Below are 26013 nucleotides of genomic sequence, written 5' to 3'. Positions count from 1 at the left end.
ATGTCTCTGAAGTTACTTCTCCTCTGTTTATTGGGTCGTGCCACTTCTTTGATGAGGTCGGGGTTTGGACTAAAATGGACACAATTTGACAACATCATCATGTCAAAAAACATCATCTCTGAAGTATCAGATGTTCATTGCGGGAAACGGTGTGTACTTCAGTGTCTCCAGAACGATGGCTGTATTTCTGTGTTTTACAGACGGCAACACCGACGGTGCCAGTTCCATGACGTGTTGTTCATGTCGCCTGAAGACGGAGAGCAAGAGACAGGAACCGAGTACTACAGCTTAACAACAGGTGAGGACAGGCATAAGTATATATACGGAAGTGTTCTATGTTATTGTTGAATCTACATTTTCCCTCGCAATACCTTTTACTGGGGTATTAAAGTGCACTCCGTCTGTCCGCGCAGACCTTCGAAACCAGTCAGTATTTCTTCTTCAAACTTGGCTCATAGATAGGTCTCTTGAGGAACTGGTGCCTTCTGGTAGTTTCGGATTTGGAGATAAAAATAATTCCGTTACCATGGAACAACTTTGACTTTGACTGAAATTGGTGTTATTGCACATTTCCGGAGCAGAATTTTAAAACTGTTCAATAACGCTACCCAGAGTCTCATATCGATAGGCCTGTTGATGTACTGGTGCTTTGTGTATTTTTGGAACTCTGAATACACTATTTATTGTGTTTTCATGGCAACAAGTTTGAGTTCGACTGAATTTGGTGGTAGCGCGCCTTCCTGGAGCTGAATTAATAAAAAAAAACAAAAGCTATCAATACTCTTTTGTCTCTTTCACACACACACACACACACACACACACACACACACACACACACACACACACACACTACTGAACCTTTGAAGAAAGAAACGTTACTATATTTATGATCAGGAAATATTTGTAGCATGTAATTAATTCAACTTGTCTCAACTGCCCTTTGTAAGTAAAACGAAATTCACTAGTAATGTGTGATACAGGGATTTGATTTGCACTTGATAACTCAGTTGGACAAAATTCTACAAATGTTGATTCTTGTGCTAAATTCGTAATTATTCAACGAACGGATTTTCTTCCATTCAAACGCAACCCTTTCGCTATTTCGAAAGCCATATCTGGAATGTATTTGGAGGTCCCGAACGTTACTCCTCTTTATAATGTATCACTTCTGGTGGAGTGTGCTCACTCGCTCTCTTAACAAACACTGTTTCAGGGATATGTCCAACTCACTACGTTCAGAATCGCCTCCTCAACCTCTGCTACCAGTTCCATACTGTTACAACTAGCTACGACGATGCCCTTGCTGACTGTACGTCTAGAGGAGAGCACTTTATGGTCATTGACAGTGAGGACAAGCAAACTCACTTCGTGACACAGAGCACATCTTCCAAAGGTTGGTATTGGTGCCTTCATATATACACAACAGGAAATGTGATTTTGCGTGTACAACTTCTATATGTCTCAAGTAATCGTTTCGCGCATTTTCTGTGACAACACGCATACTCTAATTGGTGTTTATTTAACTTTCAGTAACTGCAAAATGCAGCTACTTCATCGATGGGTCTGATGCGGCAAATGAAGGACAATGGGAGTTCCATGATGGCCGACCTATGCCCTTCTTTGCCTGGAGTCCCGGCTTCCCAGCTAACGCGTCGTCTTCGCTTGATTACATCATCGCCAAGAAGTTAGTCACAAATGGAAGTGCATACTTGTGGACAGAAAGGGCTCGTTTTCACTCAAACTGCTACATCTGTCAAAGAGACATATGATATCCTTGCAAACAAATGTGAGATTATCGGCAATATTTCCTGCTTCAAGAAAACACTCCGCTTGACATAATACGGCGAAAATGCAATGGACTGAGTGAATCGATGTCGTACATTGTATATGTGTAACGGTGATTATATATTTTCAGTTTTCAATAACCTGTTTCGATCATTTCTGTCAATAACTCATATCTGTGTGTGAGACGACATTTTGATCGAACAAGTTAATACTTAAAAGTTCATTGCATCGTTATCTCCATGTACTTGTAGATGATATCCATCAATTAAATTTGCATGAATTCGAATCTGTGCTGAACTATATGGCGAGGGTCTGTAAATAGTCGAGTCGGAACCAGACAAACCAGTGATCAACATCATGAACATCGATCTACGCAGTTGGAACACGTTGACTTGAGTCAACCAAGTCAGTGTAAGTGACGTAAAACTAAATTCACTTTCTGAAAGGCACCGAGTCTGCATTTTCGTTCAATAATGATATGTAACGACTTTCGATTTGCTGTAAATTTCATAAATGATTTTAGAAAATGTGACAATCATTCACGGTGACTTAAACAAAATGTACTGGTGTATTACATGTGCAGGAAATATGGTACCTCAACACGTGAATATCATCCTTATCACCTTCATATATAATACATTGGTAACGCCCATGCTGCAATTCCTGAAGTATTTTGTACCCCTTCAGGGCATATTGACACGTACATTAATGAAGCACGACATGAATCCAAGGGCAATGTTTAAATTTTGCTTTAAACCAACATATGAGATAAAATTTAAAGTCATAGTGACAGTATTTCAGCCATATAATGACTAAGAAAAAGTTGTAAATTTGTAAATGTAATATTTTAATTACAAACAACAATACAATATAAAACAGGCTATAAATTGCCAACAATTGAAAGTATATCATTATACTGAGGACCATGGATATTTGCAGTACATTTGCTTCTTACATGGACCCAAGCTGAATTTCCACCATACTTTCAGCCGTCAGCAATTTACACAATTTACAAAAAGAAATAAGTGAAAGTGTTATTATAAAAGTAATGGGTCCCGATAGTCCTATTGTTCTGTTATGTTGTTGCCAAATGCTCGAGGTACAGCAATCCTCATCAACAATTTTGAACATATAATACACAAGACCTTGAGAATGATGGTATTTACATTACTTTAGATATTACTATATACAGTATATAACCCTCAGCACAGTTTATGGCCCAGAATGGAAGTATGTGCTTGACCTGTCCACTAAGCTATAAAAAATATAAATAACCCCGAAGCAAGAAAATTATTTTCGATATAATTGAATTATTAAATCTAATAAATACGTGAAGTGAATTAAATCCAAACAACAATAAATCGATTTGGTTAAAAAAAACCGTCGTTAACAACTGGGCCTGTCCTTGTATGAGAAGATATCTTTATCTTAATGTTCATTGTGTGAAATCACTCGGCTACAAAACAAACCATTCCGCCATTACAGTGCCGTTATCAATCAACAATAGAAAGAAAGGGACGAGGACGTTGGAAGTTTACAAACATCTTGACTACAAAACAGATGTTATAAGAGGACATGAAGATCCTTAATCTGATGATGGGGGTATTCCAGATATCTCTGACGAAAACATAGAATTTAAAATGCAATTTGCTTCTGGAGACATTTTTATACAAATACGAAGAATTTATTTTATTCTACAGATTTTGAAAAGAAAATGGAAGGAAACTGAAAATGATATGTTTGGAGATCACGACCTTCAAATGTTATCTAAAGTATCAGTATGAAAGTCAGAGTGAATCAAATTCATAGAATTTTAATATCTTTGTCATATCTAATATACACTCCCCACAAAGCCTAACCGACTCAAATTGTTATTCTCATTACATCTTCATTTACTGAAATTGCCAATTATGGAATGATGCAATAGAAAAGTGAAACCTATGTACACACATTTAACAAAATGAAATAAAATAGTCTTTGGCAGTAACAGATTTAAAACTCATCAAAAGCATGTAGCTCTGAAACAGTCGTGCAAAATATGCAGCATTGATGGAGCATAATGTTAACACCAAGGTTCAAATCAGTTTTTGACAGTGGAACAGTGTTCAATATCATCATAAGCACAAATGCCAGCCTCTACACGTCTTTGCGTTGACCAAATGAACCTTTAATGTTGCTTTTGAACAGTTTGCCATTCTCTCTGTAACACCTCCTGAAGGTCATCAAGGGTAGACATGGAGACCGTAAACACGACTTCCAATAATGCCCCAAGCATGTTCAATGGGATTAAGGTCATATGTGCCAGCCCATATGCGGAATGTTGTTGATAAAGAGATTGATAAAGATATTATACTGAAAATACTTGTTGCTTAACTTTTTGTGAAGAGCATATTTTGAATTATGTCTCGGGTATAGAGAAAGGTTGTTGCTCAAAGGTAAAGAAGCAATCCACTGTTTTGCAGCACATTATTGGACAGTGTTACAGTATCTTAGCTCAAACATACCTTTCGTGCACACAGCCCAGTAGTGAGTGAGTCCGTTACAATGTATTGTCACATCGTTACCCGTAGTCTGCCATACAGACCCGGAAGCAAATATATCCAACAAAGCCCATGCAAGTGTAGAAAGTGTGGCAAGTCTAGATTCCCTTCTGAAAATGAAGGACGTCTCAGGGCTCCATTTCATTATATTATATTTGTTTACTATGAACTTTTTTCAGTAAAGTATGTTCATTTCAGAGAGACTAGTTGTTTGTCTACGGTTCGCTCACAGAGGCACAATATTTTGCAGTATTTCAATCTCCACCAAAGAATATAATCATATACTAGCGTGTTTCAAAATATTGAACTATATACATACACATGTGTGTTGTAATTTTCATTCTTCTAGTGAGCATAATATCACGCTAAAATTATAATATTTGTGCTAAACAAACTTACACGATTGTAGTGCATGTAATTCAAAATATATAAGATACGACAAAGATGCTGAAATTCATGAAAGGCTTTGAGAAATTGGTGTAATTATACAAGACAAATATTATGAATACCAACATGTCCCTTCTTCAGGACGATGTCTAGCGCAGACATGTGAGAAACAGATAAAGTTGTTACCTATAAGCTTTGTCTTGTATGACAAAGATATTACTTTCAGCAAAATCATCACATATCGTGTCACGAGATTATTCTGAAAGGTTAATTGCTTGATTGTTTACAGGCCTGCTTCTCGGGAATTAAGGAATTAAGGAATTAGGAACCACCTAGATTATGTACACGATGTGGGTGGTGACTGTTACTGGTACAACGGGATATCCCTACCTGTTTCGAACTTCTGCCAAGCAACGGTGTCATGTAAACAAACAACATCAAAAATAGTATACAAGGCCAAAACTCTTCAATATCGAATTGAATTGTTTGCTGACGTGCTCTAGCATTGTTGACGTATGCTCTATGACGTATGACGTATATTTCTCCAGTATTTTACACTGCCACACGTTGTACGTATTTCGTTTTTGTTTTTTTTGTTCTTTTTTCTGTTTCTTACAGATGCAGCCTGTTCATTTTACATACTAACCAAGATGGCTCAAATCAAAATAACTCAATATAACTTAACTGAGTTGCTGATATCAGTTCTGCATCACTTCAAATGCCTGTTAAAATCTGTAAGCAAGGACCCCTGTCAATTTGCGTTCAAGGCCTGTCACCATTATCATATTTTGTTTCTTTTGCTCATAGCAATATTCAAGCGCTGTGACGGCGGTCTGTAAATAATCGAGTCCGGGTCCACTGATCAACAGCATGAGCATCGGTCTACGTTCGTCAGTCTACGTTCACATGTGTCATCAAAGTGAGCAAGCCTGACAACCCGATTCCATTCCTCGCCACTTACAACAAGCATGGGTTGTTCAAAACCCAATTCTAACCAGGATATTCACGGATCCATCCTTGTCAAGAAGAAACTGGAACTGTATTCCTACACTGTTTTACATTCACGAACGCATGAAAGAAGAAAGAAATTGCACACATAAATGCTAAGTGAACAGCACGGAGAGGTTTCATCGTTTTCGTTGATATATTCTGTAACTCGGAAGCCAAATGCCTAAAGATATCGTGCGGATTTAGGGCACGTCGTAGACGTCAACCCATTTCATTCCATTTGGGCTCAGTAGGAGAGAGATCTGGTGATTGTTCAAGGCCAAGATATTACAATAAATTGATTCTGCTGTTAAAAATAAGCCGATGACAAAAGGTCTTGGAAACAAACACAGCAGTACATGTCAACCTTGGACCACGACGTAACAGAAGCGGAATTACGACTAGTTCGAGAACCTATTGCCTAAACAAGTACTCCGTGCACTCATCCATGACCAAATCATCATGAAACCACCCACAAAGGAATTCCTCTCCATGGTTAAGGATAAAGCTCACCACGAATTCTGCAGACGCCTTCCCCTCCGTCAAAGAGGGGAATCTTTTCTCATTAGTAAAAACAAGAGTCGTCTATCGCATACGGACGTAAGTTCGGCACGACTTTTGCCTGTCTCATGATAGGTAGAATGGCGTAGATCCCCTATAATGATAAGCGCTTACTGATACGTGTCAAAAATCTGGAATCTGTGCCGGATATGTGTCAATCATATCCATTTGGTGTTGTGACGCGTGGACGTCTTGCACGTAAGTAGTCGGCATCTGATAACGTCTCACGTGTGCCGAAATTGTATTTCAGTGGAAATGGAGATGCGTAGTCAATTGTATGACGCTGATACTTAACACGTAAATTGGTGTTGAAATTACATCTTAAAATAGTCATATAACGGAACAGTCAGTTATATGTTAACACTGATGGGTGTGCCACGGGTCTCGTGGTTCCCGCATAATGAATAACAGACACGGGATGACAAAAAAGTCATGTATTATCTAAATAATAGCGTTTTCTTTATGTCCGTTTAATATAATATTCTTACATTCTTACAAAATCGTAAGTTCTTGTACGTTAAAAGGTGTGGATATGTAGTAATTAATGTCCACTGCCATTTTAAGACAACACCTGTTGCCCCAACTGGCCATAAATGTTGCATTAGTAGGCGAGTTCAACATTGTCCGTTTTCAACATTATTTCAGCTGATATCACGGTGGGGAACAGCAAAAAGGGGCTCCACACATTGTCCCCACGTTCGGATTTGAACCAGAGTCTTTGGCGTAACAAGCGAACACTATAACCACTTAGCTATCCAATGCGAGACCTCGTATCGTGCATGCATCCTGCTGCACCACTGGAACGACCTTTTTGCAACGTTTTTGTGGCTATTTTACTGGATTTTACTAAAGACATTGATTATATACATATTTAAAACAATAAGTGTTTGATACCAATAGTGTTTCAGAGATTTCACAATTTCATTCGAAAATACACCACTGATGAACAGTGACAGGGGAAAGAATGCTAATAAAGGATTTGTTCAAAGCCATCATTACTGAGCGGGAACAGATATCAACATTGTACAGACAGTATGAACTGTCAACGGATAACATATCAAACACCGATTAAAGTTTCTAGTGTCGATATATATTGTTGGTAAATATGAAGTCCAAACATATTACATGCAAAGCTGGTTTAACAGAATTTATTCCATAAGTTGCTAATGCATTGTCGCCTCACAATATCTGTTGACTTGGGATCAACACTTCCACTTTGTAATCAACAACATGAAACATATGTGTACATTATCGATTCGGATATTACTTAAGCACACACTTTGTACATTGCCTCACCAGTCGACCATAACAAGGGAACATTGGTAGAACTACTGTTTCCACTTGAGCATTTAACAACAAACGAAATACATTCAGCTGGACTTTTTGAGCAGTAAATGTCCTGCTGTGACCCTCAGATCAAGGCATTTTGTGTGTTGTGATATCGATTGTATTAAATGGATTGTGGGAAATACAAATGTAGGGCCATAGTTCAGGCCATCTGAAGCACAGTAGGTGCTGAACCATTCAAAGGAAGATTTAGCAGATATTTAAAATGTAGTATTTTTCTCATATTAGGTTTGGCTAACTTTGACCAAAATCGCAGCTGCTGAAGGGTTGATATAAATCCAGTTAGGGTCCATGCAGAGAGCCAAAGTACTGCAAGTCCCCAGACACAGCCTTCCGTTGCGGATGATCTGTTGCCCAGTTTCACATTGTATTGTTTTCTGTAGTGATATATTTACTGTGATCACGTATCAGTTTTAAATTATGTTAAGAGCTGTGACACTGTAATAGTTTTTAGTCCTTCGAGTACAGGTTTTGTATGTTCTAAATGTATTTATATAAATTCAATTATTTTCGCTCCAAAATGATTGGAATACTGCCGATATTAAACATTAACTCACTCACTCACTCAATACAGAAGAGGAGATCATTGGATCGACAGATAATCAGCAAATGGAGGTAATTCTCCATACTGGGGACATTGGTAAAAATCAATAATCCCGCTAAAACTTAATCTGAATTAATCTTCGTCATCCTAAATTCGTCGTAAGAGGCGACAAACGACATCGGATGGTCAAGCTCGCTGATATGACTGACTCAAGGCATCGTCTCACACAGCAGATCGATACTCAGCCTCGATTATTATCAAACCGTAGTCATATAGATTTACTTGGAATATTGCTGAGTGCGGTGTTACAGACAAACAAACAACACAACGTGTTTTACTGTCCAGTTGTAATATCTTTGATATTCCAGTTAGTTCTCTTAACTTGTGTTTTGTAAACTATGGTACTTTAAAAATACAATGGTTATTTTTATCAAACAGTTTTTTTTCTGTGAAATCGGGAGTGAGGGGACAGAATTCAAACGGAGATATCAGTGGGTTATTATGTTACTGCTGGGGTTATACCCAAGGCAGCATTAATTATGTACTCGGCAAAACTTACAAATTAATCATCGAAAGTGTACACGTGTCCACATTGATACAGTTGTCTGAGATTTAACCTTCATTAAAGGAACGGGTGTAATTTTTTTAGAAAGAAATCAAGGTATTTTGGACACAAAATAAAATGTAAAAGAAAATTTGCCGCTCCGACCCATTTCTATTTATGTTTTAATACTTTTATTGGTTGTGTAGCATACTGTTCGTGGTATATTTTCGAGGTTAGAGCGAAACACTGTCTGATACTCTAACCGAAACCACAGCAACTAATAAACAATTAATGCATCCAAACAATATATATCAGCTTCTCTGGTTAATGACAACACCCTGCTGAGTGGCGAAATAAGACGTTAGCAAAGTCTTTGTTTAAAAAATGAATTGAACATTGAATGAAACTACCTATACAATTAGGTACAAATGTACATCTATACTTTTGTCATATTACCTCACTGAAGACGGACCCATGGCAACAGATCAACAACTGAAAGCATATACATGTTGGTGTGCACAGCACAGTTTAGCGTCTCTACCCCAACACCACATTTGTTCGATCGCTCACCTGAAATGGAAGCCATGGTTTCAAGACTAATTATTCTGTGTTTCGTGAGCTATGCAACGGCTTTGATAAATGCTGGATTTGGATCTAAATTGTCTCAATTTGACGATATCATTATGTCAATAAGTGTCTTGTCACACGTTTCGAATGTTAGTAGTGGTACACAGTGTGTAATTCTGTGTCTCCAGACAAATGCTTGCGTGTCTGTCTTTTATAGACGGCAACACCGACGGTGCCAGTTCCATGACGTTTTGTTCATGTCGCCTGAAGACGGAGAGCAAGAGACAGGAACCGAGTATTACAGCTTAAAAACAGGTGGGACCGACACCGTTATTGAAATAATACGAAAAGGGGTTTCATTCATTGTTGTAGTTACAATTTTTGTGTATTTTATTTCGAACGTCCTTGATCGATCATTAGATTACTGCAGAATGAGTCCTTGGTCTCGAGAATCTAATCCCCTTGCTGGCGATCTACGGCGTTTTCATGTGTAATCTCATGACGAATTGTACTATCGTAAGATATGCATGCTAGTTTTCAATCATAATCTGTGATATTCTGATTGTGTTGCCCATGGTCGACACATTTTACCATTTAAATATATCTGTTTAACTGTACATATTGTCAGTGTGTATGTTAGTCTGAAATATTTGGATTCTCCGCTTGGATATAATGTGTGAAGTCCATTTCTGCAGTCCCTGTCGTGATATTGCCAGAATATTGTTAAAAGCGATGTAAACCCCGACCGGCTCACTCACTTACAATACCTTACTGCTTACAAATAAAGCGGAACACATATTTGGGTATAGACATAATTCAGAACCCTTATGATGTCAGACTCGGTCATACATTGCCTATGCAGGAATAATTAAAAGTACGGATCCTCCACCCTGTGGTCTTTGTGAGTGGATGGGTGAGATGGCATCGGTATTATTTTACATGTAATCTTTGCGATAACAACATCACCATCAAGCACGTTTGGCTTGTTCTAGATGGTTGTCCACCTGGCTACGTCCAGAACCGCCTCCTCAACTTCTGCTATCAGCTTCATCTCAACAAAATCAACCACAACAACGGTCTTGCTGACTGCACGTCAAGAGGAGAACATCTCGTTGTTATTGACACCGAAGACAAGCAGAACCATATCGTCAAGCAGATCACGTCGTCATCAGGTTCGTAAAGTTGCCTTCTCTGGATCGAGATTTGTTTAGAATACATTATGCAGAAAACAGCAGTAAAATATAATACCGAAGGGTTTACGGACATTTATACACATTTCGAAGTTGTACCAAACATTTTTCACACCAACATTCGTAGTATTTACATTGAGACTCTCGTCTTTAACTTCCAGCGCATTACGTACTGTGCAGACACAGTCTGTTTATGGGGGTTTCCCTTTTATGTCTAAATTTGTTAATCTTTAGATTGTTATGGGAAATTCGAAGGCATTAAGTTTTTGGTGTTCAATTCGGTGATTTACGGTTCCAAATGAAGGTCATTGTGAATAGTAGCTGAGAAACGTTGAGCTGCAAATGTCATTATGCTAAATGCCTTAATATCTTAAGTAGTTTCTCCATGTTCATGATGGCAGTTGAAGTATTTACAATTCTGGCGACGCATTATATGAAAATTCCATTTGACCTCAAATGTTTCAAAGTATGACTGACATACTGGATTTGTATCAATGATATCATCTGCATAACAAAATAATACGTGAAAGTATTCCATTGAAACATCAATGTATTTTTTGAGCATATTCGTTTCGACATTTGTTAAATTGTTCAAATGGTCCCAGGTTTAACAAGCAACAGTGTTATAAACACTAGTATGCATTCCATTCAAATCGGGTCGGTAGGAGTAGCCACGTGGTTAAAGCGTTCGCTCGTCACGTCGAGGACTCGGGTTCGATTCCCGCCATGGATAAAATGTGTTAAATCCATTCCTGGTGTCCACTCATTATATTGCTTGCATACTGCAAATATCATATCAGCCAAAGGGTAAACTCACGCACACAATTCAAAATGTATGGACGTTGATGTCTTTGTAAAGATAAAGATTTCTGATAAAGGCATCGCGATTCCTGGGTGGAATATTCTAGTATCAATTCTAACAACAGTATACGCTCAGACTTTTGGAGAGCCAGAGAAACCAGACTTCGCTTTGTTGGTGCCAGATTATGCTAATGGTTGCCAAAGCCAATGTGAGTCTCTATTTACAGCAACGACACCATTGCTCGCCAGCGCCAGGACCAACTAAGTAGCATCAGAGTGATTGAGTTAAGTCTTACGCCGCCTTTAACAACATTCCAGCAAAATCAAGGCGAGCGACACAAAGTCGGTTTCACACATTGTGCCCATATGGTAAATCGAATCCTGGTCTTAAACTTGACGGGCGGAACTCTTGACCACTCGGATAACCAACAACCCGCCAATATTACAGCCATACAGAGATGAAAATGTGCCTCATTTTCATATCCTTTCTGTTGATTTTGTTAGTGAACGTTTTACGTTATTTTGAACGTTTTACGTCATAACTGTAATGTTTAGTCTCAGTCCCACCTCTCAGTGTGTCCACAAGCGAGGGTAACTCAAAATGTCTTTTGAAACTTTCAGCAAGTCAAAGATTTAGCTACTACATCGATGGTTCTGATGCGGATACTGAAGGTCAATGGTTATTACATGATGGCCGACCTATGACCTACTTCGCCTGGAGCCCAGGATTCCCGGAAAATAAAACGCCTAATTTCGATGTCATCACAGCCAGCAAAATAATTCCTGAATATATATTCACGTGGCAAGACAGGAGCCCGGTAGAAAAAAAATACTATATTTGTCAGAAAGACCTTTGACACTTCAAAAACAAAATGAAACTACTGGTTGATCTCAAGTATTTCTAACGGTCGACATTCATCTCAGCGTCATCTGACACCAGATACATTGGATGACTCCGTATGGGACGCATCGTGTACATGGCTATCACATGACCAAACCAATGCACCAAACGCTGTGATCCTTGTGTTGCCCAGTGTTATTTATATGTACTATGAAACATATTGTTTACATAATACTGTCTTCAAATATTTGTTGTAAAACGTTCGAAACGCAACTAAAGTATATATCGTTCCATATTTGTTTTTACTGTTTCTATGAATACATCGCACGAGTGCACGTATAGCTATATGGGAGCACATCATATTTTGACGGTCAAGAAATTTCATTGTGGATCAAATAATTGGAATAGAGAAAAACATTTTTGGAGAATTAAGCAAAAATATTTTTTCTTTTGGATGTATCATGTTTTTCAAATCTTTATCACTCTTTATTTAATTCTGGAGTGCAAATGAAGATGTGTCTTTTGAAATATTATATGATGAAATCAAACGTGAAATTTTGTCAGTAACAAGTTCAATTCAAATGCTGTCCATTTCTTGCTTCAATACGAAAGCTATGTTCCTCTGTAAGTTTGCTATCACTCAGCAATGACCTAGCTGACCAATTAATATTCGAGTGCAAATATTCCTGAAGTTAAATTCTGAGCGATTTGCGCTTTCGGCCTACAATTACAATGAAATCGTTCAAGTCACCCAGAAAGATCCAGACAGTTGATTCATAAGAGTCATTTTGTGTTACAAAAGCAGATGAATAGTGTCTATATACTAGTGTCTTCTACTATATACAGCCGATGAACAAATTTTCATAAGGGCCGATTTCTGCAAACGCGCATTGGTCAAAATTTCAGATGAACTGAACTCTAAAATCTAAGACAGGCATTTTCATGTATTTTCCTAACCCAATTCAGTTCTTATCTGGCAAACGAAAACACGGCTAGTGACTGGCGAAAGTTTGAGGACAACAAACGTCTGACAAAAATATATTCTCACAGGTATAGAACATGGTCCAAAATATTAAAGAAAAACGTTCGAAATTTAGTAGTCATATTGATTATTAACTAAACCATCTTGGTGAATATAAACATTCATCGTCATCAACTGAAAGAACAATACAGAAGAAACGTCATTTTTTGTTCAAATAATGGTGATAGGGTTCGAACAGCCACAATGCCAGCGTGTTCGGTTGTACAATCAAGACACTAACTAATGAGACGCATTACCCAGACTGGCCATACATCTCACAGTTCCAGAAGACGGAGTTACCAGCCCGGCAAGATCACCATCTATTATACAATTGGACAATCATGGTGACGTCATGACATCAACACCCTTGGGAATCAGAATGTAGACAGTGATGTGGCCACTGCACCCAAGCTTTTCAATCATTTTTGGACATGTCCTGAATTCGTTAACAAGGGTGTTTTGGTGCATACCTCATTATAGCTGGTGTATTGCAGATTGTGACGTAAGCCTAAGCTCACGCTGAACGTAATTTAGTGAAATTAGACACCGACGAGACCCGTGGTTCTGTCTCTCAGCAGATGTGTCTTCGCTCAAACAACTCTGATTAAAGTTAGCACTTTGGAAAATAAGTAACTTATGTTAAACCCATTAAATTCAGTCTATAATTGTTTCTTTCATTCAATACTGTTTTGAAACAAACGGTTGAATTTTAGAATCCTTTCGGCCAAGAATCTTTAACTGTAAGAGATACATTCCCATAAGACAACAAAGATCTGTCGACATTTGTTGATCTTTCGTTCCGGACCAGAAGAAATGAGATATGGCACAAATGCAAGGAGTTTAAGGTTGTCGACTTCCTTACTGTGATTGTTATTCCGACATGACGTTGCAGACTGAGAATATTGTTACATCGGAAATACGCGGAAACGTCGTGTCCATCAGGTGATTAAAGGGTCGCAGTAAAGATGTTGACATGGATAAAGAAATTATGTGTATTACTTCAACTGCCATTCAAAAACTCAAAAACATCATGCAGTCAGTTATAATGTGGTACCAGTCCCTGTTTCCCACACCTCCATCGACATATCAACAGTGATCAAAAGCTGTCGCCAATAAAACAGGTGTAAAAGTCAGTGGTCTGTGTTGATAGATAGACTCACGAGCCAACTCTTACTGGAAGAGGAATCAGAACAGGGCCCTTATTCTCGAAACGTTCGTAGCCCTAAGAATTCTTAACTTTGCTTGTAGCCAATGTGTTAAGAATGGGTTTAAGAAGTTCGTAGGGCTACAAACGCTTCGAGAATAGCTAGCCAGGTTTAGAATGGAAAGTGTTCTGTTTCATGATTTATATTCGTAATTTGCTGTGATCTTTCCAAATCAGGTTTTACATGCATTGAGTATGGCATAGCTAGCCAATTAATCACTTCATTTTTTGAGTTTCATAAAGGTGGTCTGTACCTAATCACCTGAGGAAAGGATATGGTTTCCGGTGTTTGGTGTAAGGTACGGTATCTGAATCAATTTCCGACTCTCCCTACTACTTATCTCATGTGTCATGTGGATAGATGCTTTCAAGGATGCGTAAATCAATTACTCATTACATGACAGATGTTGACATTGTTGTATAATTTGTGCAGGTCATTGTTGTTACGTGCGATAAGAAGCATCTCAGTAAACACACATTTATGCGAAGGGAAGAGTCAATTGAAAGATTTTTACTTTATCGTGGGCATGTGTTTATGGTTCGCTAGCAAAGACACCAGCTGATTGATTTGAGTAAGTGCATAAATCTAAATTTGAAAGCATCGATCTAGAACGCATACAAAGACTCCAGAGTGATTAATCAGTTCTGTCCTTGATATCACAAAGCAGCACTGAAAGCCACTGTTTGTTTGAGAACAACTGCTTCTCCACATCCGTCTCCGACTTCGTGTAAACAACGTTGAAGACCATATGTATGTTCGAACCTACTCAGTTGTGTTGCATTAACAGCCAAGTTACTCTTAATGTGAAATATAACAATTTCAAAACTAACCTTTTTGTATATTCACTTTCAGTATATTTTGTCATGTGAATTAGTCGCTTGAAATCGTTTGAAATCCTCAAAAGTCTCGCCTCAAATGGCGGTCCCTTCTATTTTGGTATGGCGAAAGGGGTACCGATTCCTGTCTGTCTGAAAAAAAACTGGGATTACAATTTCACTTTCAAAGAGTACCGATGTTAGTAATTTTACTGGTTTTAGTCCCATCCAGGATTAGAATCCATACCTTTGGATTCAAGCATCTAATCCCTCCGCCAGTAGGAAGCATAAAGGTTAACGCTTTATTGGCATGCAACAGGTTTATTACTATGCGCATACAAAACATTCGCCGGAAAAAGGACATGGATAACGAGATAATGCGATGGATGGAATGCGAGATAAGGTATTCCTAATAACTACTGGAGCAGCACACTGAGCTACGGCAGCGTCAACAAAAGTGGAAGTCGGGAAGTGGTACTTTAGGCCGAGCACTGTGTACCCGTCTGGTACGTCTAAACTAACACAGCTCCCATGGTCGAAAGCTATGAATACACAATGCCATTTAGATAGTGGTGAGATGTTACACATGTTATATATCCCTGTCACACCTTGCCACCTGTCACAGCCCTGACACATCCGTTACATCCCTGTTATAGTCCTGTTAACCCGATTAACCTATTACAGCTCTGTCACACTTTATCCACCTGTTACATCCCTGTTGCACCTAATCCAGCCCTGTCACACCTTAACCACCTGCTACATCCCTGTTGCACCTAATCCACCTTGTACAGCCCTGTTGCACCTGATTCACCTGTGACAACCCTGTTACACCTCTGTCACACCTGATCTACCTGTTACAACCTTGATGCAACTGATCCAACTGATCCACCTGTCAACACTCCTCAGGTAGTTAGTGCTGTCATGAGTGCTTCCACTCAGACCTTTCTAGCTTTCTTGTTGGAGGTGATTTGCCAGTTCTTTGTATGTAACAAACCAGAGGGCCATTGTAAAATGAATAATTATCTTGTTCTTTGATATGACTGGTTAACAATCGATCCGTATACTAGAACTCCTTGAGGAGGTGGTCGTGCTGTATTCATATTTACAAAATCGGATTTGTCTTAAATGGTCCCCAAATTACCAGTCCAGTGCATGAGGGTACTGTATTAAACAATTCATTATGAAGAAGATACAACCACTACTATTGTTAACATCTTTAATACAGGTAAGTTAAAAGTAGAGGGACAACTGAAACTGATTTATCCCTTGTTTTATATGTGGGTTCCTATAACAATGGTCAAAACGTTGGACACGTATTAGATGAAACAAATCTTGTCCTTTCACACGATGGTAAAATGACCCCATGGATCTTGGCAAACCAATCTTTTCTCCTTTGGATCTCCGAACAAATCATCATCAATATCCTACAAATGTAACTGTAAATGTATATCCAGAAGATGTGGTACATTGTGATCATTTTTTTTTTGCGTTTTTGCAGTAAATATTACGATCCGACCACGTCCCTCGTTGGAAGTTCATAGACACTAACTGGACACATTTTTCATGTCTGAACATATCACATCTGACCTTGTTAATGATGATGTTGATATGCCTGTGGCAAATATCACAACACAACTACCAAGACCATGGGAAAGACCATGGGAAAGACCATGGGAAAAAACGTCTTATAAATCGGCATTCTCTCCAACGTCTTGGTGTAATGACAACCGTGAAAATTCCAACATTGTAAGGAAATGAACATATGATACGGTTGGTCACTACTGTGTGATTCGGCTGCCCTTTGTGCAAAACACGAGTGGTTCAGTGGTTGATTGTAAGTGGGAAATAGTACCAGTGTTCAAATGTATTGGTGTGGAGTTTGGCCTTACCTTGTGACACGTTTGTATAACATATAACTAGATCATCAATCTATTTAAGTCTATTTAAAACCGAAGTAGGGTGCTCATAAAGGCAACTATAATATTGCTTTATAAGGTCCTGATCCTACCTAGACTTCTCCATCTCATTTTAATACGATTGACCATATTCCGACAAAAGCTTTGTGAGTACGCACGGTCCTATGTAACAACTCCAAACTCAGTGAATTCTGTACATTGATGTACCATCTAATGATTCCCTGACAATCTTTCGGTTTGGGCAGCTGACCTTTTGTACATTCAGCAAGAACTGACATGGGTAGCTGAACGTGCCCTTGAAGCAATCATTTTTACAGATTCCATGACAGCAATTACAGCTACACAGGCTAGTCTAAATATACCCCAAGGTGACATTGTTTATGGGATACTGACGTTCGATACGGTTCTATAGCATGGAGTACATTGTATGCGATATTGTTTGGGTTCCAGCACTTGGTGGAATACAAGGAAATGAGATCGGAGATAATTTGCACTTATCAGGACTACAATATCCTAGACCTGATTTATTGAAATTGCTACCAAGCCCTAACGATTTTGTTACATCAAAATCTGTGTCAAGGACTTGGTAACAGTGGTGGGATAGTAGCACTACCGGTCGACTAAGTGCAAAAAAAGTACATCATCTTTACGACTGGTCATAGAAGCAGTCCTCGAAAAAGGCGAGATGACTCGTACAAGAAACCGTGGACCTACAGGAGTATCATAGAACACGGTCCCTTCTAAACGTGATCATGACAATTTGGAGATGACTAAAAATATTGAACATTATGCTATTACATGTCCTGAGCATAACAACATAAGACAAAATCTCAGAAATGTTCTACTTGAAATGGGTCACACATTTTCATTTGTTACAGTTTTGACCCCAATATCATGTGTGGCTCCGTGCATCTTTGCAATCTGAAAAATGTGATGTAAACTAGAGAGGCTCTGACGTGGCTTGGACATATTTAGCTCTGATTTTACATCATTATAATGCTCTAACATTAACCCAGTGCATTTATATTTACTGGGTATTTCAAGTTTCAGAAATGGAAGCGTGTACTTAAAGGTCACATGCAACGTAAAATACACCAGATTCTGATACCTTTCGGTATGCACTTACCGAGACAAATCATCATAAATGCCAATTCAACCTATACACTTGAAAACAAACGCGATGAAAAAATCAAGCGAAGAGGAAGTTCAAAGGATTCACTAATTTTCCACCAGCGCTGGGGAAAAAAGTGGTTCCAACAGCTCTATTGTGCTGCGCTCATAAGGCATGCGCAGTGAATAGGTCCGCTGAGCTTGAAACAATACGGCTGTCCAGAGTATGAGGTCGTGCGTGAGCAGCTGCTAGTCTTGGGTGTGTACACGGGGCCGTCACGCAGAAGATCCGGGTTCCATTCTCCTCATGGGTACAAGGCGTGAAGTTCATTTCTGGTGTCCCTCATATTATGCCTAAATTGCAGTTTAAACCCAACTGTAAAATCGCATATTCCTCACGTCTGGATACAAAGATATGTTTAGAATCATGGTGATTGTGTCTAGTTGCACTCGGCAAAATTCTAGCTGAATATTCTATTATGGCGGCGGTGAGTAATAATCGCGTCTGGACCAGAGAGTCCAATCGTCATCAGAATGATTGCCGAATAGCACACGGCATTAGTTCAGAGTACTATTGGTTCGCGTTCGAGTAAAGGCCTATAGAATGCTTTATGATTTAAGCCCGGAAAACGAGACGCGAAGGAAGCGCCACACAATGAACTAGTGATTTAGTGTACCCCAATGGTTTCGTTAATGATTTCTCTCCACGGCATTATGTATTGGTAATACGAGTAGTCAAAAATAATCACAGACTTCACAGTACACTCTTTGGGAGTGTAACAAATTCATCTGGCTAGTGATCCAGCGAGGTTGAGGTTTCGGGATCGAGCCCACCTGTGACCGGGTGTAAAAACCTTGGAGTCAACTTTGTGTGCAGACTCTTTCTGTTGTCACAACCCCTAGTGTACAGTACACAATCCTGTGCACTTAAAAGAACCCACGAATCCGTTGGTATATGACCAGATGGTGGCCACATGAACACGTGCATACACCTAGTTGCGGGTACAGCAACGTGCAGTAAACTTGGACAAAGTGCTGTGACTATGTGTCCCAGTCCACCCAGCTGTCAAATGGGTACCTCGTTAGGATGAGAGAGCCACAATAAACTCGGTGCGCCTAGTGGCAGCAAGAGTTGTATACTCCCCAGGGAGTTGAGATTGAAATACGATGTGCTGTTGAGATTGACATCCGGTGATCGAGGGAAAATACCTAGTGCCTAGAGAAATTGCCTTGCAGTTTGATTTGTGCGCTATACAAGAACACTTGTATAATAATAATCACATTGTTACGTTTGTTAAATTCATCGCATGGAATATATAATACAAAAGTATACTTTTAATCCTGTTGTCCCAGTCATTAACGTCCGATCACTTCAGCTGCAGACATATCTATCTACATCAAGCGCAACAAGGGAGTAAATCTGCATTTAAAGATAAAGTGTTAAACGTAATCGAGGGTTGAGTCATCACACCATCCGGTGTTACAGTCAGTTTACGTCCGCTTCAAGAATGTGCGGTAACATGAGTTAGAAGCACGTAAGTCAATTTGCGTGGGTTGAGTGAGTTTTAACGCCGCCTTTATCAATATTCCAGCAATATAACAGTGGGGGACAGCGGAATTCGGATTCAAATATGGTACCCATGTAAGGACTCGAACCCGTGGCGAGCGAATACTTTAACTTTAGTAGTTTATCAATTATGTATGTTGAACATAAACATACAAACAATAGACAATTTAACCTTGTGTCTCATCGAACTTAGATGGTCACACCGCCTGTGAGTCGACCAACATGTAACTATAAAACAAGGAACGACAACGCAAGTGTCTGTGACTTTCAATCATTGCTCCTTTTCAAATGAGGTTGATGTAATCAGGAACAAGTATTTCAGAGGTGAATACAGACACATACCAGAATACAAAAGATATGTTAGCATATTCACTTACATCATTGTCTGTCGGATCTGATTGAACTTCTCCAAGAATCAAGTTGCACGACAGCTCGTTTTCCTTCTGGCATCAGAACGGGAGCTCAATCTTGAATCTGAGGGACCTGTTTCGGAGACATCGTTTCTACTTACCAATACAACAACTAACAAGAAGACAAAGTGATCAATATCCCCTGCAACGGCAAAATTTCCGTCATGATCAGGAGTATGTCTGTTTCGGTGTGTATATAGAAAAGTGGAAGGGGAGCAATGAAAGGTTGTTTAAGTTTTGCTCCTGAAAGGAGCACAACCATCAATTTCTAAGTCAAACTTACCACAGGAACGTTAAAATATTTTCATGAAATTTCAAAAATTACCAAAAGGCACCATTCCACCACTAGACCAAGATATGTGCAAAGTTTGCTGAAGAAATAGTGAACAGGTTTAGAGTTCTGCTCCGGAAAAGAGCACTACTACCACTTTCCGTCGAAGTCAAAGTTGTTGCCATGGAATTGCCAAACATATCTTATTCAGAATACACAAACTACCAAAAGGCACGAGTACACCACCAAATCTATCGATGTGCCAGGTTTGGTGACATAGGGGCCAAATACACGTCATCCAATTTGCTCAAATGAAGATGCTAACTATATTCAATCAGTGTGATCGTTCAGATCCATGTTTTATGTGTACGATTTCGTGGTAATAGCGAGCTGACACGAAATGTCGGTGATGAAAATAGGGTGTGTGACATTGATTGCATATCGCCCATGCAGTGATGGCGTGTCTCGAAACTAGTAAAATAACGTTTTCCTAACACTGAAAGTAACGATGGCCGTTGCTCTAGTGAGGCAGACTTTGACAAAGTATCGATGAAAATGCTATGAAAAATTCTAACCACGCGTTCTCGGGTGTTCCTATAGTACATGTATGGCGCGTCTCTCTACACTGAAGGCCGCCATTTGGCAGTGGTTGCCTGGGTCAGTGTCGGGGCGTTAGGGCAGGCGCACCAAACCCAGGGAACCAGGCTGTGCACGGAGCTCACTACACACAATACAAAAATTGATACCCGCAGAACTGCTTTGTGCACGTGGCGCAGTGGATAAGACAAGAGGTTCCATGATCGCATCCTGTAAATGCACCGGACGTGACTTAAGGCCACCACGATTGGAACATATGTCATGTTTGGGATTTCACTTTCTTAGTAAAATACAAATTCTAATACTGTTTTGGTTTTAGTTTGAGTTGCATTTGACCACTCACTAAATGGCATTGTGTAATCACACCACGATTGGGTTCAATACATAACACACATCCTGAGAGTTCAACCCTGGCGAGCAAACGCTTTATCAACTAGACTCCTCCAGACATTCGTTCTTTATGACATATGTACCAGATCACATACAAAATTCACAATATTTCAAATTTCTATCCATGTTTTTGTAACGACATATTGTAATCTTTGTTAGATAGCATCGTACATTTTGTGGAATAAAAAAACAACAACACCTTTTAAACTGTCGTGTAAGCTCGAATTTGCGACATTAAATAACAAATAAACAAAGCATGTCAAATTCACCAAAATACTTTTCAATAAATGTGCAAAACCGCACCCATTTTTTACATTGAAAAAGTAGAATGATTAATTGAGTGTTGCGGTCCCACTGTTGCAGATGTAATGTAATGTTACAGAGGTTTCAATTGTCCTGCGGGCTGGGGGGATTAAGAATTAATAATAATAATAGTAAGGGTATTTATAAAGCGCTAGTTCCACATCACTGAGGGACATGCTCAAAGCGCGTATGACATCTATGCATAAGCACAGGGCGGACAACAGTGGATACAGTTAGTGGTAGCGTTGGAGGAGGTATGTTTTTAGTCCAGATTTAAACAAAGATAGCGTAGGTGCACTCTTGATGTTAAATGGGAGAGAGTTCCATAATGAGGCAGCTGCATGTGAGAAGGATCGAGCCCCAATAGATTTCAGTTTATATACTGGTACAGTCATGAGCAGTTGGTCAGCTGATCGGAGATTTCTAGAGGGCTTGTAGTGGACAAACATGTCCTGACGATAGACAGGGGCAGTGTTTTGAAAAGACTTGTAGACTAAAGTTAGGATCTTAAAGTCAATCCTCTCACGGATCCTGAGCCAGTGCAGTGACTTTAGAGCAGGGGAGATGTGAGAATGGAGCTTAGTCCTGGTTATGATACGGGCAGCCCTGTTCTGTATCCTCTGCAGTCTGTTCAGCTGATCTCCTGATATTCCCACCAGTAAGCTTTTACAGTAATCCAGACGAGAAATATGAGAGATCTAGCCAGAGTGGCTGTGGTTTCAGCTGTAAGAAGATGACGGATTGATCCTATGTTTCTCAAATGAAAGTGACATACTTTCGGGATTTTTGCTGTCTAGAAGGTGGAGCGATGATGATGGCCTCTGTCTTTTCGTCATTTAATTTAAGCATGTTGGTTGACATCCAGGATTTGACACTGTTGAGACAACTTTCCATGTTATGCAAAGGTTATGGCTGTATGGTTGTAGCAAAGTTTGTTCACCCTTATGAAAAATGGTCCCCTCGTCCAACCGACTGAGGGGTTAATGAACACCGTCATCTTATGTACTCAAATGTAATAAAATAAATTCAGTTTGTGAGTATAACAAGGATGCATATAAAAGGGACACGTTCATGTCAACTGTCATTACAAAATGACAAACACTCAGGTGTTCGGTTTATTCCAGACGGTTGAGGTGGAAAATATTTAGTTTAACAGAACAATAAATTCTGCATTAAGTTGTTACGGTTAAATGATTGCCGTGACATTCCCACAAACAAACAGATTAACACAAACAAACGCTTAGAACATATCAACAGACCACTTGCCAGTTGCGCAGAAGAAATTTCACTCTTATTGGAAAAATCATTGTCATCAAAACTTTGGCCATCTCAACTCTTGTACACATTTTCTCAGCACTGCCCAACCGACCTGAAACATTCATCAAAGAATTCAATGAAATAATTTTGGATATTTATGGTTAAACAAAAGTGACAAAATAAAGAGATCAACTATAAAGAGAAATTATCAAGATGGAGGTCTAAGAATGATTGATATAGAATGTTTTATTAATCCTCAGTTAAAAAGTATATAAACAAATCAAGGAATCGATAAACATCTTTCCTATTATGCATTTATCCTCACTTGACTCCAATACTTTTGACTGTTTATCTGACCACGATAATCCTTATTGGAGAGACGTTCTGTCTGTTTTGAATAGCAAAAGGCACAATCATAGGTTCAGATTATTACATTTTGTCATCTTAGACAATCTTGGTCTAACAATACTGAACGGTTTTGCTCCGGGAACAAAACGATTACAGACGGTAAACAGACAAGGCTTCGACTATATCTCCCGCATAAAATTCATATCTGGTTCTAAGCCCCCAAAAAGTACATCGCGGGATCATGCTTTACGTACGTACCAGGTTTGATGAAGGTAGCATGTTTAATTTCGGATCCGGACAAATACCACCCTCATAGTCACAGCCTGTCATGTTTTCATGGAAACCAGAAAAACTAAAATTCATATCTGGGTCTAAACCCCAAAAGAGCTGAGCTGAAATTCATGAAATCCTGTGAATGAGGGCAAGACTTATATCTGCAAATCTGTGACTGAGTCATTAAATAAATTGATGATTATGTTAATTCATTTGTCACTGTATTTGTATAGTCATTGTTTCTTAATGTGCCACGATACATATGAATGTGCAGATTAATGTAGTGGGGCACTGTATTCTTAATCTTTAAATGTATTGGTTATTACCTTTCCAAACGAAATATCTGCTTTCGTTCTTTACTTTAGTCACTTTCTTTCTTTACGTTCATTTTACATTTCTATGTGATTGTAGATGGGTTTGTTTTCTTTTATCGGTATGAGTGCATGCTCATTTGTGTAACTACTTTAATCTTTTAGACATCCAAAACATCCAAAGATTCTTGTTCACACAACCCAACCCGTTTCGTCAACCTTGCACCTTGTCACAGATTGACAGATTTGACTACATTAGGCACGCAAAGGGAATAAAGATAATGCGACAGTTCTCGACTGGGTGAATGGTCGTTAAGCTCGTGTATGATTTGTATAAGTGGAACTGTCACACTGAGGTACAGCTCTCCTAGACTTTGGTCATTCTTTGGTCATTATCCCTACCCAGCATATGGTAGTAATTATTACAGACCACGCTCCAGCGGCCGGGATTTCTGATCACATGTTCTGAAAAGGCTGATTTCATGTCCGAGTTTCTCACCGATGTATTGTTCTCTTCCATATGAGTGCATACAGGCATCAATGTAGGTTCTGCCACCTGTACATTTCAGTTAGTACACAAACCATCCAGTTGGGCGTAATTTCGCTGCTTCCTCTATCACTGGCTAGGGTATGATATCTGCACATCTCAGTCTGTAATACTATCTCATTGGCTACCTGTAATATTATATATTTCCTCGTTATCATATTCTGTCATTCACATGATGAAGGAGCATGAAGTAGCCCAGAAACGGTTGTTGTAAATGTTAAAGAAGTTGTGCCATACGATTGGTTGTCTTGTTACCTTCCAGCTTCTAAATGCCAATCAAACACCAGATACACCAGTGGTCAGTTACACAACAAATGTAAAATGTGTTGCATTTGGGATTATACTTTCTTAGTAAAGTACAGATTCTAGTACGTTTGTTGGGTTGAGGCCCATCCGGGATTCGAACCTACACTATCAGAGTCATGCACCTAATCACCAGCATACAATGTCAGCCGTCTGTCCAGCTCAGAAATTGAAGTAGTAAGATGTCGCATTATCTTCATGTAGAAGTCTGTTCTTATGACACTGACACTTTCTAAAACAAATAATTGTACAAATATCACGTTGGTTTTCAGCGAGGCTATTCTTCTGGCTTAGAGGGTTTGTACTGACATTCGATATGTATGGTGTTAAAGGTAATTTACTAAACTGGCTTGTTAGTTATAAAAGCAAACGTACTCAGGTTTTGTGAATGGCACTTTGTCTAATTCGAGAACACTACAAGGCGGTGCTCCACAGCGTTCAGGTTTGGGACCCTTTGTTTCATTGTGTATGTGAACGAATTAAGTCAACAAGATAGTTTGCTAATGACAGATCACTCGGTGCATCTTCAAAAACATGCAGTCATTACAAGTAACTATGAATGAAAATTTAAGCTCGTTAAGTGATTGGACTAAGGACTGGGGAACTCGAATTACACTGAATTGAGTAAAGCTTATTCAAGTCATCGTGCCTTTATACAAATACATTTTGTAATGAAGACATAGTTCCCTCATTGCAAACGCTCTAGTTAACAATCACTTCATTTCAAATTCGAGGGGTTATTGTCTCAGATCTGGTTGGTGTCCCTGTGTTGGAACGATTATTATTTATATACTGTAAAGAACAAAAATATTTAGGTATAATTGTGAACAAAATATCTACTTATGTCTTCAGTTACCATTTTCTGAAAATGTTCGGAATGTGTTTCTATGATTTTTATCATGTAGAGAAAATGTACAAAAAATGTTGATGAAATCGAGATGAAGTTATAGTGTGTACTTTTTAGGCTAAACTTTAATCCCCTTGTCCCCTATTGCTTAAGGGATTATCGCGGATCAGTGAATTTTTATCTACAGCGAAACGTGAATCCACATACTGTTCTCCACCAGAGATAGTGACAACCATCCACCCCAAGTCAAGAAAGGACTCATCACCCTGGTACGACGAGCCCACAATATCTGTACCACCAAGCAACACCCCATCAACGAATTCCAACACCTGAAACAAGCCTTCATACAGTACAACTACCCCGAACACACTATACAGAATTTCAACAACAAAAAGAGGAAACCATCCGTCAACAGACTGCAGACATGT

The 26013-nt window shown here is 39.1% G+C and overlaps 2 protein-coding genes across 2 annotated transcripts; both read left to right on the top strand.

The window, feature by feature from the left end:
* LOC137296839 (C-type lectin domain family 4 member E-like) lies at positions 1-1792 on the top strand. Its single transcript, XM_067828707.1, has 3 exons — positions 1-298; positions 1214-1393; positions 1531-1792. Exons 1-3 carry the CDS (start codon positions 1-3, stop codon positions 1767-1769), a joined length of 717 nt encoding a protein of 238 aa, XP_067684808.1. The 3' UTR covers positions 1770-1792.
* A 7487-nt stretch (positions 1793-9279) lies between these two features.
* On the top strand, positions 9280-12110 carry LOC137296741 (collectin-12-like). Its single transcript, XM_067828578.1, has 3 exons — positions 9280-9577; positions 10255-10434; positions 11875-12110. The coding sequence occupies exons 1-3, from the start codon at positions 9280-9282 to the stop codon at positions 12108-12110; spliced, it is 714 nt and encodes a 237-aa protein (XP_067684679.1).
* Positions 12111-26013: the final 13903 nt, after the last annotated feature.

The sequence above is a fragment of the Haliotis asinina genome, chromosome 9 (assembly GCF_037392515.1).
Source record: "Haliotis asinina isolate JCU_RB_2024 chromosome 9, JCU_Hal_asi_v2, whole genome shotgun sequence".
Taxonomy (NCBI): Eukaryota; Metazoa; Mollusca; class Gastropoda; order Lepetellida; family Haliotidae; genus Haliotis; species Haliotis asinina.
Note: the sequence above shows the minus strand (reverse complement) of the source record. Positions and strands in the feature narration are given on the sequence as shown.

What these genes read in the sequence shown, in the direction of transcription:
- LOC137296839 (XM_067828707.1), top strand. Translation starts at nt 1, where the DNA reads ATGTCTCTGAAGTTACTTCTCCTCTGTTTATTGGGTCGTGCCACTTCT. An exon ending in GTACTACAGCTTAACAACAG is followed by an intron (nt 299 to 1,213) that starts GTGAGGACAGGC and finishes ACACTGTTTCAG; the next exon opens with GGATATGTCCAACTCACTAC. An exon ending in ACAGAGCACATCTTCCAAAG is followed by an intron (nt 1,394 to 1,530) that starts GTTGGTATTGGT and finishes TTTAACTTTCAG; the next exon opens with TAACTGCAAAATGCAGCTAC.
- LOC137296741 (XM_067828578.1), top strand. Translation starts at nt 9,280, where the DNA reads ATGGTTTCAAGACTAATTATTCTGTGTTTCGTGAGCTATGCAACGGCT. An exon ending in GTATTACAGCTTAAAAACAG is followed by an intron (nt 9,578 to 10,254) that starts GTGGGACCGACA and finishes GGCTTGTTCTAG; the next exon opens with ATGGTTGTCCACCTGGCTAC. An exon ending in GCAGATCACGTCGTCATCAG is followed by an intron (nt 10,435 to 11,874) that starts GTTCGTAAAGTT and finishes TGAAACTTTCAG; the next exon opens with CAAGTCAAAGATTTAGCTAC.